The sequence below is a fragment of the Mesoplodon densirostris genome, chromosome 1 (genome assembly GCF_025265405.1).
Source record: "Mesoplodon densirostris isolate mMesDen1 chromosome 1, mMesDen1 primary haplotype, whole genome shotgun sequence".
Taxonomy (NCBI): Eukaryota; Metazoa; Chordata; class Mammalia; order Artiodactyla; family Ziphiidae; genus Mesoplodon; species Mesoplodon densirostris.
This window is the reverse complement of record NC_082661.1, coordinates 212,583,663-212,601,135: the sequence shown is the minus strand read 5'-3', so window position 1 is coordinate 212,601,135 and position 17,473 is coordinate 212,583,663. Positions and strand designations below refer to the sequence as shown.

Here is a 17,473-nt window from a genome sequence, read left to right as displayed (position 1 = left end):
GATTGTACTCTTTGCAGGACAAAAGTTTGATTTCATTTTGGAAACCTGTGATTTCCTTACAACCTAGTATGACAGCATTTTTATTCTCCTTCCGTGTCTGCACACAGAGCTCTAATAATTACACATGTTCCCTTCAGGCTGGGAACCTGCAGCTCACCCACAGTTTCTCCCAACATGCAAATAGAAAAGGATCGAGAGGTATGTTAATGTCACCATCAAACGTTTGACAGCCAAGTGATGTCTTGTTTGGAAGTCATCATGAATAGTGTTGACAATGATTGGGTTAGGGATGACAGTAATTACAGTCTGTGACCTGGGTCACCACAGTCTTGCTGCTGCTGCTCAGGCGTCCCTCTGCCACCTGCGGCATCATGACTCTCAGCCTGGTTGCTGTGTATCAGCTGCTGTTGTTCCTGGGCTAGATGGAAGCAAAAAGAGAAGAGAGAGAGTTAAGCACTGGGACCGCCTCATTTTTTCCAGTCCTGAGCAGCAATATGGCTGCTGTGCATTTTCCTGTGTACTGAAGCTTGATGGTCAGCAATGACTGCAGAATAAGAGGCTCCACCCCCATCCACAGGGTGATGTGCTCCCACATTGGTGTTGGAAGTGCAAGACTCTAGTTCTGTTTGGAAAAAATAAAATTATTAAGGTTTCCTTTTAGGTGAAAATGGGTGGTAGTTTGGGGAAGCCGTGTAAACCGGGGTATGTAAACTGCCGGCATGATTGAGAGGAACCTTAAAATCAGCTGTGTTAAAAGCTAGAGCAGCTTTCTAAGTGAACTGTCACAAAGATGGCTTGTTTATCAATGCAGTTTCCAACTAGTGGCCACTTGGAAGTAAGGGAGAGCTACAGGTTCTTTACTAAAAGAATACCTCCGTAATAGTGCCACTTAAATGGGTTGTTCCCAGATTTTTAAGAAATGCATAGGCTCAAAACATAAGGACTGCATGTAAAAGTAAACCATTATAGGGCATGTCTCGAGGGGATCAATCTGTAAAATCAGTGAAATTTCAGAAAAATAGAAATTCTTATAAAGTAAATTTACTCTATTAAAGAATTGCTTCTCATTTCCCATGAATCAAGTAATATTTTAAATGGCAATATAATTTTTCATTGGGGAAAACAATTTAGAGGGAAGATTTTTTAAACATATTGAACACATCAAGTAAGGTATGTCTGTAATTTGCAGACTTCTAATGAACAAATTTATTCATGGAAGTCTGCACATCAGACATGAGAAAACAAGCGTTTGGTGTCCGTGCTTCTTCCCATGTGAAATTACGTACCAATGAAACTGCACCTCTGGCACATGTTAATTATGCTCCCTAAGGCATATGTGGCTGGGACAATAATATTAAAGCATCTCTACTCCATAGAAAATATATTTGCCACTAATTTGAGTTAGTCTCTATTGTTAGATTGAATTTTGCATTGCTTTCTTCAGGGCAGTGAGCTAAATTAATGAATCTCCATTCATGTCCAAGGTTTTTGGTTTGATTTTGTTTCTTCTTTTTCTCCACTGCATAATAGATGGTCCTGCATAACTGTTGATTTATTTGGTGGAAGAAGACAATCTGTAGCTTGGGGAAAAGTGTATGTATTTGAGGGCTGCAGTAGGTGGTGAAAAGTATTAAATTTCTGCTAGATCCTAGTAATAAAGTTCTTATAGCCCCAATTCAAATTAATTCATATAAATATATCTGCTAAATAATTGTATGGTTTTTAAAATCAAGGTTCCTTCTTAGATGATGTAATAAAGCATTTTCCTGGCAGCTAAAATCTATCTACCCAGTAGGGTTACCAGAGAGTAAAGCAATGATTCTCAAACCAGGATCTCTGAATCAGCAGTATCAGCATCACCTGGGAACTTTTAAAAATACAACTTCTGGGCCCCATCCCAGGCCTGCTAATTTAAGAAACTCTGGAGTGAGGCAGCAATGTGTGATTTAACAAGCTCTCCAGCTGATTCCAATGCACACTAAAGTTTGAGAACCACTGGAGTAGGGCATCAAGATACATCTTCCTTAGCAACTTCCCACCTCGCTACCTTCCCTGTTTCTCTTAGCAGTGCAAGTGTTCAGGATACAGACTTGTATTACAGCAAAAGGAACAGGTGGGTTTAACAGAATGAACAAATTGGTCTTTTCATTTTTTTACTGCTTACCTTTCTGAGCTAGATCATAGGAAAACAAAAAGGGCTGGTGTATTGAAATGCATACCACGACTTGGTAGGCAGAAGACTTTGTTAGGAAGCAATGTGTAATTACGGTAAAAACAAAGACCATATTGTTTTGTGACATACAACAAGGTTGCTCTTCACATTTCTTTTTCTATCATTAACTTTTAATGCATATTATGTTTTTGCTTTGTTTTTTTACGTTTCTTTAGAATAGTGATTTTTCATCATGGGTGGAAATCAGAAGCATCTGTTAACTTTGAAACACTAAGTGTTAATGTTTTGTCCATTCCCCTCCCACCCATCTGAAGATTATGATTCAGGAACTCTGTTCTGGGGAATTGAGCATGTGTGTACAGAGTTTTTTAAACTCTGCACGTGATTGCGATGTATGACCCTGGTTAAGAAACACTAATTTAGAACAAATTTCAAATTTTTCTAATTCTAATAAGTAAATTCAATGGTGTAAGGCAGAAAATACCAGATGTTTAAGTTAAAAATTGCAATCCAGAAATTGATCCTCAGAGATTTTTCAACAGCTGTAAGTGCTTGTTGATAACAAGAGCATATGTTAAAGACTTGATTTATTAAAACTCTAGTGAATAAAAACCTTTACTCTCCTACCATTCCATAGAGAAGCGGGCCTTTACAAGGAGTAAGTGAAGCAGGGTGGATGTGGAGGATGATTGTCACAGTTCGCGACTCCCTAGTATAGATGATATTGTTCTCTCTGTTGTTAGGACACAAGATCCCTGAAGAGGGACTCCTAAGCATGGATGCATGTGAAGTGTCTGAGCCACCTCCCCAGCGATCAAACCTAGAGTCCACTTACAATTGTAGAATGTCTCAGAAATAAAAGGGCCTTTCCGCTCAAAGCCTAGGCTATAGCTCCTGACTCCCACCTGGTAACATTCCACATACCCCAACTCCAAAACTGTATTTAGTCAGTATGCACCGGTGTGACCTAGCAATTATTAAAATACTGAAATACAGCCATACCTATTGGCAAATATATAAAGTGTAATAACTGATACAATTAATTATAAAAATCAAAATATTAACTTATTCCAAGTTAATTGTGGATGCATGATAAAGATAAAAGATAAATCTTGTAGGATACATGATAATTGTATGGAATTCCTATTATAATAACATCCGAGAACCATTTTTCAGAACTAGCAGTTTGTTGGGCCCGTTTCATGCACTACATAGATTTTATGAAACATTCTATGTTTTGGCAGAATCATCAGTTTATCATTATGTGTGATTTATGTAGTAGTTAGAATTTCCAAATTGTTTGGTACTTAGTTTACTTGCTAGTACTAATTGTCCTCAGCACATAATTTTTGCTAAATATTATTAAAGAATTGATAATCAATTATTGAAAACACTGGAAGAGACAAAAGTTTACATTTTCAAAGTATTTCTTTTACATATCATGAGTTGGAATTTTTTGAATCTGAGAAAAAAACAGAAATGTTTTCAATAATGAACCTAGTCCTGGATTATCTAATATACAGTGCAAAAATCAGTTAGTCTGGGACATCTTTTGATATATAAAATATCAAAGTCAAAAATATCAAATCAATATCAAAAATCAGTTCAATTTAAAATGTAATTTGTATTTTTGAAATATAATCAGCTTGATTTTCAATAAAAATTAGTGGACTATTTTTACTTAATATATAAATGTTGATTTCAAATAATGACATAAATTTGTATCATTTAAAATAAAAATTGGGCTTCCTTGGTGGCGGAGTGGTTAAGAATTCGCCTGCCAATGCAGGGGACACGGGTTCGAGCCCTGGTTTGGGAAGATCCCATATGCCACAGAACAACTAAGCCCGTGAACCACAACTACTGAGCCTGAGCTCTAAGGCCCACGAGCCGCAACTACTGAAGCCCACATGCCCTAGAGCCCGTGCTCCAAACAAGAGAAGCCAACGCAATGAGAAGCCCGCGCACTGCAACAAAGAGTAGCCCCCGCTTGCTGCAACTAGAGAAAGCCTGCGCACAGCAATGAAGACCCAACACAGCCAAAAATAAATAAATAAATAAATAAATAAAAAAGTAAACCCTCTATACTGATCTAAATAATAATACAAGCCTATAAAAAAAAGTAAAATAAAAATTACTAGACTTATTTGTCCTCATAATGACATTCAGTTTCTGTTAAAATTCATTTGTGATCAAGAGAAAAATATTAAAGAACTTTATGAAATTAGTCTCATGAAATAAGCTTTTGTAATAATAAAAATTTTCAAGTTAAGCAAAGCTTTTGAAATAAAAAACTTCAAAAACACTTTATCAAGTATGTTAATAAAAATCAATAAAATAAAAATATTTAGAAAAAATTAGAACTTTTAACATTATCATATAACTGAAATAGTACATCATTTCAGAAAAGAAAAATATTATGGAATAATATTAATAATAATAATATGGAATAATAATAAAGAATAATAATAATATGGAATAATTCTGATATAAGAATATCATTTCAAATCAGTTTTACATTTAGCATTTGGAAAACAAGTTTTTTACAAAAAGAAAAAAGAGAATTGGTTTTCAGAAATGACAGTCTAATAGAAATGACAATCTTTTTTAACTTTATAAGGGAAAAAAATATTCCCCTTTTTAAACTGGAGATAACTCGAAAACTGATAAAAGATATTTTACATATGAAAAATGTTTATATGTACTATTTGACACAAAAATTAATAAGGGATAAACTACATGAGAAAACATAGATCTTCTAATAAATCATATGAAAATGAAATTTTTATGACAAAACTCAAAAGTATAATAAATGTTTAAGTTCCTTGATTTATGATGCCCTAAATTTGACCAAATGATGTTTGCAAAGCTCTATGAATTAATTAAATAGGATATTCCTACAAGAATTTTTATGCTTTAGTTAATAATAAATATACTGAATATTTTAAAATGCACACACTATTCAAGGACTGAAAAAAAAAAGGAATGCAATCACTGTTAACTCAGTAGTGGCTAGTAGATAATTCAGCAGGATGGCAATATCATTGATGTTAAAAGAAATTATAAATATACTGAGATATCCTGTCACCTAATGGCTCTAAATCTGATGGAGAAATCTCTAAAGGAGATGGAGGCAGTTACCTATATTAAATCATCTCTCTGACATCATTTAGCTGGTGTCATCCATCTCAAAAGAAAGAGCACACCAATAATTTGTAGAAATTAGTAAACTGTTTAGAAATTATTTGAATGATAAACGAGTGATTTGTGTTATGGCTTATATTACTTGGTATGTAGTTTATAATATAGATAACATGCATTAACTTAAGAAAATAAAAAGTAATGCATTCTTAATTTTTATATTAACATATATATTAATTGATACTGAGTCAGTGGATACTGAGTCAGTTGTCAAATGTTTGAATATGACCCCTGCCCCTTCTTACCCCATCCTCATAATCAAGAGGCAGATTGGTTGAGGCGCTCAAGATCCTGACTAAGGTGGAGCAACCTCAATAAAAATCACAACAGCATTTTACATAGGGTTTATTTCCAGGGGCTCAAAATACTATGCTAAAGTTTTATTATAAATCATAAGGCATTATTTTATATTGCATTATCATATTCTAATGAAATTGGGTCTCTTCATCTCTTTACAAAGTATTACATCTTGCATAGTTAATGTAGAGATTATTACATTGCATTTCATTGAATATTCTCCACTTGAAAAGTACTGGCAAAGCAGGGAATCATGCCCACACATGCACATACACTCACATTCACACAAGGGGAAGTAGGGGGTATTTTATGTGTGCCCCATTTCTATTTGAGGGGGGGTAATTCATCAAGTCATAGTTCTCTCTTTGCCACTCAGCCCAGGCAAGATCCTGAATGTGCAAGAAGTGAAAACAAACCTAGGTTAGAGGGAAAGGGTCAAGAACAGAAAGGAGGTAAACAAAAAGAATTCAAGAGTAATTTTCTATTGACCTTAGGGTCAAAAGAATTTCAAATAAGTTTTATTCATGCAATATGGAAAAATCCTATTGCACTGCAAATGAGAGAATAGAAAGTGACATACTAGAGAAAATCAGCAAATTAGAAATAAAAACTAAAAAGATAAGAAAAAATTTGTAAAGCAGTGACAAGTAGGAGAAGAGATATTAAATAAAGAAAGCTTTCAGGAAGAAAAAAAGAAATAAATTGAAAGGGATAAAGATTAACACATAGAAGTATTGAGTGGAAGTCTTTAGTTTTCTTGCATACTCATTTTTGGTGATTCACTCCTCAGTATGTGGAAACATAATATCTATTAAATAAAAATGAAAATTTCTCCATATTTTTGTAAAGTTTTAAAGAGACTGATTTGAAAGAAAATGTAATTGGAAAAATCCTTTCAATATTGAATTACAAAAACTAATGTGATTGTGTGTGTGTGTGTGTGCATAAAAGTTTCCATTTGCTCTTAGCTATAGTTATTTTTAAATTAATTGTTTTAGGAGGAAATAGGTGAGGAAATTATACTCCTAATTGTAAAAGAAACAACTATTAAGCATCACACAAAGATCTTTGAGATCCAATTGTCATATGAACCTCTTTTCTCTGGAATTCATTGGATGGGGTCTGTGAAAACCTGAAATACCTGTTTAGCAAATTCAATAGTTTGTTATCTTTTCTTAGCTCTGTTTGTTGACTGGAGTTCAATACTTGCATTCATCCCAATTTATTTCTCAGTATTTAGCTGGTGGAGAAGCACTGATAGGATCTCTGACAGCGGAGTCAGTTACTCTCCTGTGATAAAATTCCTGGTTGATCGATGCTCTTTTATTTTTTCATTTAGCAATCTTTCTGTCTTCCCCACGTATTCTCTACCACAAGACTGCCACGATTCTAGGTTTTCCAGGCAATGTATCTTATCTTGCACTTAAGCACAGACCTTTGCTTTGTTCCACAGGGCCCAAATTTCTGTCTCTCTTTTTTGATCCTTTCTAAGATATTGGAGCTGAGACAGAAGGGCATTTATTTAAGTCAAATAATTTCCAGAGATCTTTATGTACTTCTCATTTAAAAAAAAATTCAATATATTTTAAAAATTGGATTTCTTTTCTCTCTTCTCCCAATACAATTAGTCTTTTTTCCTTGCACTAGAAACTCTGATCTTGGTGGATCAAGGACTTAGAGAAGCAAGGTCAGCAAGTGTCAAGAGCAACCGTTTTCTTATTAGGTGATTTTTCTTTCTTTCTTTTTTTTAATTAGACAGGTATTATTTGTGAGGTTTTTTTTTTTTTTTTTTTTTCCTTCCAGGCCTTTAAGGCATATCGTGGAAGTCATTAATGGCAACTCAGTAATGAGGAAGCTTGCTCTCTCTGCCTTAGAAACAGAAACTTTCCTGTGTGGCTTGACAAGACCGGTTTCCGGCCAATTCTTTGATATCAACTGAATGCTTGCATGATGATGTTCACTACATATGTAAAGATTTACCAAGATTTAGTAGTTAAACAGTAGAATGCAGTTTTATGCAACAAAGGTCCCTGGTGTTTTTTGACTAAATGTATCATAATTTTATTGAGCAAGATGCTTACAGGAGGTAATGTTCTTTTTCAAAGAGGAAAGCATTAATCACCACCGAGGAGAACCAGATATGCAAAAATATAAGAAATACAGGGTTTTTTTTCTGTTTTAAATATTATAACTTTTATGGCATAGTAATTGGAGTAATATTTAAAATAATCTTACTAGAGAAGCCCCATATATAAAATGTTAGTTACAATAGCTCTTACATAATTTATTGAATTAGTACACACTTGTGAAATGAAATATTTGTATATATTCATAACATATGGCAGGGTTAGTTCATTCCAATTACTGCATAATTGCATTTTTTAACATTCATAATAACTGTGATAGATTTTATAAAGCACAATTTTATAAAATATCCTTTCCCTACTTAAAGGATCTGATTAAAGCTGACTGGATTTTGTTTTGTTTTGTTTTGTTTTTTTAACATCTTCATTGGAGTATAATTGCTTTACAATGTTGTGTTAGTTTTCTGCTATATAACAGAGTGAATCAGTTATACATATACATATATCCCCATATCCCTTCCCTCTTGCATCTCCCTCCCACCCTCCCTATCCCACCCCTCTAGGTGGTCACAGAGTACTGAACTGATCTCCCTGTGCTACGTGGCTGCTTCCCATGTGGCACATATATACAATGGAATATTACTCAGCCATAAAAAGAAACGAAATTGAGTTTTTTAGTGAGGTGGATGGACTGAGAGTCTGTCATACAGAGTGAAGTAAGTCAGAAAGAGAAAAACAAATACCATGTGCTGACTGGAGTTTTTAAAAACAGATTTATAAAGAAGTTTTTTTTTTTTCCTCCTCTCTGATCTAACATTATTTGAACTTAAATCCCTGTACTTTGTGTCATTAGAGCAAAGCCACAATTTCCTTATACTACTTTAGAACATTTTAGAGACATCTACTGGAAAAGCAAATTATTGCAAATTTTATAAAATTGGCTTAAAAAGTATGTTGTTACTGACATCTCAAAAAACTTTCTCGCATATCATATCACAAATCTAGCTCCTTTTCTGAGACAAACTCGTTGACCCTCAAAAAGATATAACAAATGTAAAATATATAAAAAGTATTACTTTGCCATTGGACTTAATGCTCCTTTTTTTCCCAGCAAAACTCTATTCACTTAGACTTCTTAAAACTTAGTTTCTTCTTGACAGTATGACTAATATTTTTAATAAACTGATCTAGAACTTATTACCAGAATTTTGATTATCTGAGTTGCAGCAAAAAGAGCATGTGTGGAGGGTTAATAATATTATAAACAGCATATTGGAGAATAAGACAACAGGAATAATTGCCCCATGGATTTTTTTTTTAACTCTTTATTTTATATTTGAGTATAGGTGATTAACAATGTTGTGTTAGTGTCAGGTGTACAGCAAAGTGATTCAGTTATACATATACATGGATCTGTTCTTTTTCAAATTCTTTGGACCCAAATTTTGAATCACAACATCCTTTCTGAACAGGTTAGGGATGGGTCTATGGAGAGAGAGAGAGAGACAGAAAAAGAAAAAGAGAGGATAGAAAGTGAAGGAGGAGAAATAAACAAGAGTACGGTTGCCAGCAATTCCATTTTATTCCTGATCTACTGATTTTTTTATATATTTAAAAAGAGCTCCCTACTGCAATTTAAATTAAAATTGTTACTTTTTCTATTATGAAATTAATTTTGTTGTGGGGAGGAAACTTGTTGGGGAAACAGGGAGTTGTGAAATTCATGTAATAGTTTACAAATTTTCTGTGAATAAAATAATTTCCTCTTGTTGTAAAGGACTAGCACTGAAGTAATTATCACGGTAGCTACATAACCAGGTTTTCCAAACCCTTGAGGGCTCTGAAGAGCTTTAAAGAATGGATCAGCCACACTGATTATTCTTGCCATATTTGGAGCTGCTTGTCATATGAGACAGTGTGGAGAGTGCTGTCAAAGGAAACCTGACAATTTTCTCTCCCACATAAGAATAAAAGACTGTTGGCACATATATAAAGTGTGATGAAAAGGGGAGGGGGACCTTGGCACATAATTGGGTAGGAATCAGAAGGAAAATATGTGCACCTCCCCACCCCCTGCTCCAAGGATAGATGAGATAATGAAGAATGGTTCAAGGGACAAAGGGACTCAGTAGTTCTTGATACTACCAGTGCATCAATTGCAGTAATAAAAAATTCAACAGCTTTTATGTACTTCAATAAAAGTGAAGACTAGCATGGTCAGGATATCGTAGGGAGCAACAGTAGGTTCTTTTGGAATCACAGTTGTATTAGAGTTGATTGTATGACAAAATGACACAATGGGCATATCTGCCATCAGAAAATTATTCCTACCATAGATTTCAATAGAAAGAAGTCCTTCCCACAGCAGCTTAATCAGCACATACCTGAATTATGAGTAATTCTAGTTACAGTATTGTGACAGAAAGTCACAGAACTGTTCTGGGACATTTTTGTTAATGGGGATTCAAGATAACCATGTGTGAATCCAGTATTAAAGATATCCACAGGTTGCTTCCATTAGAACATGAGGTGTTAGCAATCAAAGCTAAACTGTTTGAATTCCATTTAAGTATTTCATATAATACCTTTTTTAAAAAGGGAAAAATAGTACATAGCAGGTATTCAAAACTGTCAACTAGTCTTGTTTCTTGTGTGTATATTTATAATGATGGAATTCTATGTTTTTCCCTCCTAGGCATATACAGTCTGTCATAGTGATTAATAATCGATTAGCAGGTATAAAAGGAAGAAGAAGCATGAAACAACACAGTCCTCATCAGCTGGACACCATGACATTCTTTGACATACAGACTTTGCTTCCTGTCCCTTATGTACGATAGGGTGTGGAACGACATTCGCAATTTCTAGAAGGGTATATTGTGAACAAACACTGAATATTTAAGAAATGATCATGGAATTATAATCCTTTTTCATAAGGAGAGAAATATAAAAATTAATCTTAGACTTTAGAAATATAATTCTAAATACTCTCCAGAACTCTTAACCGTCTGACCTACACAGACTATAAACAAATAGGTTTTACCACTGTGAGTATATCTGTGCACCTCACGGAAATTAGAAATCCTTTGAAGGCAGGATCATATTTGGAGTTTTTTTTTTTTTTTTTTAGAATACGGTAAAGTATCTTGTTTGCAAATATTTTTGGTATAGATGATATTTTGTTTAAAACTTTATTTTACCTGGTTATAAATGAAGTACATATTCATGCTGTACTCTGGAAATGTATTAAATTTTTATAACATCTTTGAAATTAAGGCCATATCCAGAATAAATAGCGTTACAGTGAAATTTGCCTATAGATTCTCAACGAATGGGCTAGAAGAACCATATATAATATCCTTAACTAAACTTCAGGTTTCCTAGAGCTTTTATATTACAACTTTCTCTTTTTAAAATGTGAATCATAATGGTTTCTCCACACTTACATTAATTTTTAATCACAGTCTCTTACACTGCTGATGGAATTCCCCACTACCACTAATAGCCTTCCTTGTAATATTCATTCATTTAAAATATGTATGTGGATGCCATATCTTATTTTTCAAAGGAAACCTGTTTAAAGCCCAAAGCAAAATAATAGTCACATGGATGTTAGGTCACAGCAGGTTACCATGTATTTGATCAGACTTGCCACCAGAAAATCCTTAAAATCTGTTGAAAAAATGGCTCCATTAGGATATTTTTTAAAAAGCAGGATTATTCATGTCATATTGGTATATTCTTTAAAACTGAATTTCATTTATAGACAATATTATTTCAAATAACTGAACTGGAACAAAACTAGAAGGTAATCTTATTTTTACATAGGGTCACTTCTAATGACAGCTTATTTAAAAATATACAATTAGGATTTCTGATATTTTAACAAGGCATGTGTCTGTGCCATATAGCTAAGAAACAGTGAGATATGTAATCAGGTCTCCAATTATTCATCCTGTGAAACCAATATAAAAATGATGAGAGAAGTTAAAGGATAGCTTATGAGATATCACAGCTACTAAATTAGGAAGCTCGAAGAAAGTACCAGTCTTGATAGTTTGGCTACATGTTAATTAACTTTGTTCAAAAGATAAATTGCAACTCTTTTTTTCACTGGAATCAGTTGCTTATTCTTTAGAAGTTTTATGCTTCTCATTGTTATTATGAAATTAATATTAGAATATACCTTCTAACTGACATTTTGGTCCACTGAATCCAGGACAGCACTTCCATTCTAATGAGGTAACAATTTTATGTTGCATCCTGTACACAGGATTGGATATCTTCTGAGATCTAGAGAGGAGAGCAGTTGGGGGAAAACAGATTATTTGTCTCACATTAAATTATCAATTGGAATAAAAGTGTTTGGGATGATACCTGGAATATAGTAAATATTCAGGGACTTCCCTGGTGGTGCAGTGGATAAGACTCTACATTCCCAATGCAGGGGGCACAGTTTCGATCCCTGGTCAGCAGATCCCACATGCATGCTGCAGTTAAGAGTTTGCATGCTACAACTAAAGAACCCGCATGCCACAACTAAGGAGCCCACCTGCCGCAACTAAAACCCCATTCAACCAAATAAATAAGTAAATATTAAAAAAAAATAAGCATTCAGTAAGTGTTATCTGTTCTTCTTATTATAATAATCTTCATCATCAATATTATTGTCAAACTTAGATTTCCTTAAGTACATTACAAAAAGCATTAAGGTTTATACTCTTTGGTATTTAAAATTTGTACCTATCATTATGTTTTCTAAAGATACTATAACTTTTCCCTTGGTAATGCTTTTCACTAAACCAATGTTAAAACTTATTTTAATTCTAATTTTTAAATAGTTTATGGGAATAATTTTTTTTAGTTATTTCTTATATAATTATAGTTAAAAGGATCTGTTTTCCTCCAGATCAATATCAAATAACTCAAAACAAATTAGATATTCCACTGTGATTTCAACCTGTACTTGCTCATATCTCAAGTTTTTAAATTATACCATCTATTATTTCTCTCATATAGTATTTCTCTGAGAGGGAGGTGGGGAAGGGAAGAGGATCTAACATGAGAAAATGTTGTCTTTGAGAAGAAACCATGAAAGGGAAATGAAGAAACTATAACATTTCAAATTAACAATCAATATAAGTAGTGAATGGCCCTAAATTGCAGATGTTATGTATGTAAATGTAAATCATAAATCCAATTTGGCCATATTATCCTTATCCCCATGACTTCAATATTTAGCTAATATCTATAAAATGATTCTATGAAATGGGTACATATTATCTTGTTTAGTCCTCATATTAGTTCTATGAGGAAAGTATTATTATTATCTTGACTTGCTGATGAGGAACCTGAGGAACAGAGAGATGGAATACTTGCTGAAAGTCCCACATCTAAAAGTATCGAGCTAGGATTTTAATCCACTGTGCATGGGTTAGCCTCCTGTTATTATCTAGAGTTTGTTACATATGACTATGTGGCGACAACAGTAGTCACTCTCATGGATTATGCATTATAACAGACTGGGTTTTAGTTTCTGCTATAACCTGATGGGCAATTAATTATGTGTGAAATTATTCCTCAATTTTAAAATGAGCTGTAAGACTCCCTCCATCTCTGAAAGTAGGCTAATCATTCATCTGTGTTTATTTCTGTAAATTATACTCAGCAAATAACTCTGTCCAGTGAAATATCATATCTAGTCCAACAGCTAGTGCTAAACAGGAAGTAAGGTAGTTTGGAAAGGATTCTTTAGAGTTTATTAGGGTGAACTCAAGCAGTTAGTTGCATTATTATTGGACTCAGTGTTCCTGCTTTGGCAAACTAGATTGCTGGTGTATGGGGCTCAGACAGAAAGAAAAAGTGACAAACATTGCACATGCACTGAAATAGTGAGTGAATGGAGAGACCCATTCAAATGCAGAGAAAGATAAGAAATGAGAATAAAGATACCTATTCCTAGTTTGTTTAAAGAGAGAAAACTCACCTTGAACTCAGAAGGGCAGTATGATGGGGGTTACTATGGTAATAGTTTCATTACTAAAGAATTAACTGTGCATTCTTTGTATCTCAGGTTGACTAGGAAATTGTCACAAAGGGAGTAAATGCCAGAAACAGAACTGGAGCTCAGCTCTCCCAAATCCCTAAGATATGCTTAGCTCTCTGGACCATGAGCCCTAGCTATTCCTTAGGGATTACGAAACACCTTGATTTTATGTATCCTTATTGCACGCTGTTCCAGATTGCCAATGTGTCAGATTCACTGCCTGAGTTATTTGTATGACTATTTGTATAACATTAGCCATCATGGCCTGAATGGCAATTTTAGTTTTTATTGCAGGCATTCCTGAAACACCCCCAGCTGCGCTACTGTGACTGTATGAATTCAGAGAATTTATCAATTACTCAGCCCCACATTTTAGGACAATTACATAATTAAAACAAAAACCCTAAATAAGTCATTACAATAGACACAAGAAGAAGGGCCCTACTTAGCTGCTTTACCATGCATAATAGCAATTAGTGGCTTGCAAAGTTATGGACTTCTCTTTGGCCTAGTATGAAAGGGAAATTATCAATAGCCCTTTAAAACTGTGTATGAATTTAATGGAATTAAAGGACAGGATTATTGGTCAGGTCATAGAATAAAAGTAATAGTAACAGTAAAAGTAGAAACAAACATGAGTTAACATTCACTGAAGACTCACAGAGTACCAGGTACTAGGCTAAACATATTACTCCATTTATCTCACATATTCTAAAAACACCCACATGAGGCAAGTATAATTAGTTTCTGCATTTTAACTTATTTAAGATCATACTTCCAGTTCAATGTGATGACCCTACCCTGACCCTCCTATACTTATGTGGACCTGGGATGACTAACTTTCTCTATATATTCCAGGCCACACATGATTATGGTACAAGAAGTAGGTATTTTCAAGAAATATTACATACCTCTGAGGACAGGATCCACTGGTCCAGCCACAGGGCCCTGTGCCAGTTGGAACATAAGTGACTTGGTTGTCCAGTATCACTGTTGGAGATAATCTGGTATGTACATAAGCACACCAGTTCCTAAGGAAGAGATCATTTTTGTTAGATAAAAATTATTGTCAGAAAGAATTCTTTTCATCAAAGTTATTTGCATAGACCTGTATCTACTGTCAGTACTGTGTATCAGATACATTGAAAACTTGATATCTGGCTTTAAAACATCTAGAAATGACAGAAAACATATGTTACTTCATTATTTTACTTAAGGACAGTAGAGAAGCACTGTAAGGGGAGATTTGAGAAGATGGCGGAAGAGTAAGACGCGGAGATCACCCTCCTCCCCACAGATACATCAGAAATACATCTACACGTGGAACAGCCACTAAAGAACACCTACTGAACGCTGGCAGAAGACCTCAGACCTCCCAAAAGGCAAGAAACTCCCAACGTACCCGGGTAGGGCAAAAGAAAAAAGAAAAAAACAGAGACAAAAGAATAGGGACAGGACCTGCACCAGTGGGAGGGAGCCGTGAAGGAGGAAAGCTTTCCACACACTAGAAGCCCCTTCGCGGGCGGAGACTACGGGTGGCGGAGTGGGGGAGCTTCGGTGTCGCGGAGGAGAGCGCAGCCACAGGGGTGCAGAGGGCAAAGCGGAGAGATTCCTGCACAGAGGATCGGTGCCGACCGACACTCACCAGCCCGAGACGCTTGTCTGCTCCCCCGCCGGGGCGGGAGGGGCTGGGAGCTGAGGCTCGGGCTTCGGTTGGAGCACAGGGAGAGGACTGGGGTTGGTGGCGTGAACACAGCCTGAAGGGGTTAGTGTGCCACGGCTGGCCGGGAGGGAGTCCGAGAAAAAGTCTGGAGCTGCCAAAGAGGCGAGAGACTTTTTCTTCCCTCTTTGTTTCCTGGTGCGCGAGGAGAGGGGATTAAGAGCGCTGCTTAAAGGAGCTCCAGAGACGGGCGTGAGCCGCGGCTAAAAGAGCGGACCCCAGAGACGGGCGTGGGACGCTGGGGCTGCTGCTGCCGCTGCCAAGAAGCCTATGTGCGAGCACAGGTTACTATCCACACTGCCCCTCCCGGGAGCCTGTGCAGCCCGCCACTGCCAGGGTCCCGGGATCCAGGGACAACTTCCCTGGGAGAATGCACAGCGCGCCTCACGCTGGTGCAACGTCACGCTGGCCTCTGCCGCCGCAGGCTCACCCCGCCTCCGTACCCCTCCCTCCCCCCGGCCTGAGTGAGCCAGAGCCACCGAATCAGCGGCTCCTTTAACCCCGTCCTGTCTGAGCGAAGAACAAACGCCCTCCTGCAACCTACATGCAGAGGCGGGGCCATTTCCAAAGCTGAACCCCAGGAGCTGTGCGAACAAAGAAGAGAAAGGGAAATCTCTCCAAGCAGCATCAGGAGCAGCGGATTAAATCTCCGCAGTCAACGTGATGTACCTGCATCTGTGGAATACCTGGATAGACAATGAATCATCCCAAATTGAGGAGGTGGACTTTGGGAGCAACATATATTATTTTTTCCCCTTTCTTCTTTTTGTGAATGTGTATGTGTATGCTTCTGTGTGAGATTTTGTCTATAGCTTTGCTTTCGCCATTTGTCCTAGGGTTCTGTCCATCCATTCTTTTTTACTTAAAATTTTTTTTAATAATTATTTTTTATTTTAATAACTTTATTTTATTTTATCTTACTTAATTTTATCCTCTTTCTTTTTTTCTTTCTTTCTTTCTACTTTTTCTCCCTTTTATTCTGAGCCGTGTAGATGAAAGGCTCTTGGTGCTCCAGCCAGGAGTCAGTGCTGTGCCTCTGAGGTGGGAGAGCCAACTTCAGGACACCGGTCCACAAGAGACCTCCCAGCTCCACATAATATCAAATGGCAGAAATCTCCCAGAGATGTCCATCTCAACACCAACACCCAGCTTCACTCAACGACCAGCAAGCTACAGTGCTGGACACCCTATGCCATGCCAAACAACTAGCAAGACAGGGACACAGCCCCATCCATTAGCAGAGAGGCTGCCTAAAATCATAATAAGGCCACAGACACACCAAAACACACCACCAGACGTGGATCTGCCCATCAGAAAGACAAGATCCAGCCTCTTCCATCAGAACACAGGCACTAGTCCCCTCCACCAGGAGGCCTACACAATCCACTGAACCAACCTTAGCCACTGGGCACAGACACCAAAGACAATGGGAACTACAAACCTGCAGCCTGGGAAAAGGAGACCCCCAAACACAGTAAGATAAGCAAAATGAGAAGACAAAAAAACACACAACAGATGAAGGAGCAAGGTAAAAACCCACCAGACCTAACAAATGAAGAGGAAATAGGCAGTCTACCTGAAAAAGAATTCAGAATAATGATAATAAAGATGATCCAAAATCTTGGAAATAGAATAGAGAAAATGCAAGAAACATTTAACAAGGACCTAGAAGAACTAAAGAGGAAACAAGCAGAGATGACCAACACAATAAATGAAATTAAAAATACTCTAGAAGGGATCAATAGCAGAATAACTGAGGTAGAAGAACAGATAAGTGACCTGGAAGATAAAATAATGGAAATAAGTACTGCAAAACAGAATTTAAAAAGAGGTGAAAAGAACTGAGGACAGTCTCAGAGACCTCTGGGACAACATTAAACACACCAACATTTGAATTATAGGGGTCCCAGAAGAAGAAGAGAAAAAGAAAGGGACTGAGAAAATATTTGAAG

At 36.2% G+C, this 17,473-nt stretch overlaps 1 protein-coding gene across 1 annotated transcript in view; it reads right to left on the bottom strand.

Annotated features, from left to right (window-relative positions):
- The window catches only part of MMRN1 (multimerin 1), a 59,887-nt gene that overhangs the window by 23,714 nt on the left and 18,700 nt on the right, over positions 1 to 17,473 (bottom strand). The window contains exons 2-4 of the mRNA XM_060094661.1: positions 14,713 to 14,832; positions 11,942 to 12,048; positions 314 to 418 (exon numbers count right to left, since the gene is read on the bottom strand). Coding sequence (XP_059950644.1) covers positions 314 to 418; positions 11,942 to 12,048; positions 14,713 to 14,832 — 332 coding nt within the window. The remainder of the gene's footprint in view (positions 1 to 313; positions 419 to 11,941; positions 12,049 to 14,712; positions 14,833 to 17,473) is intronic.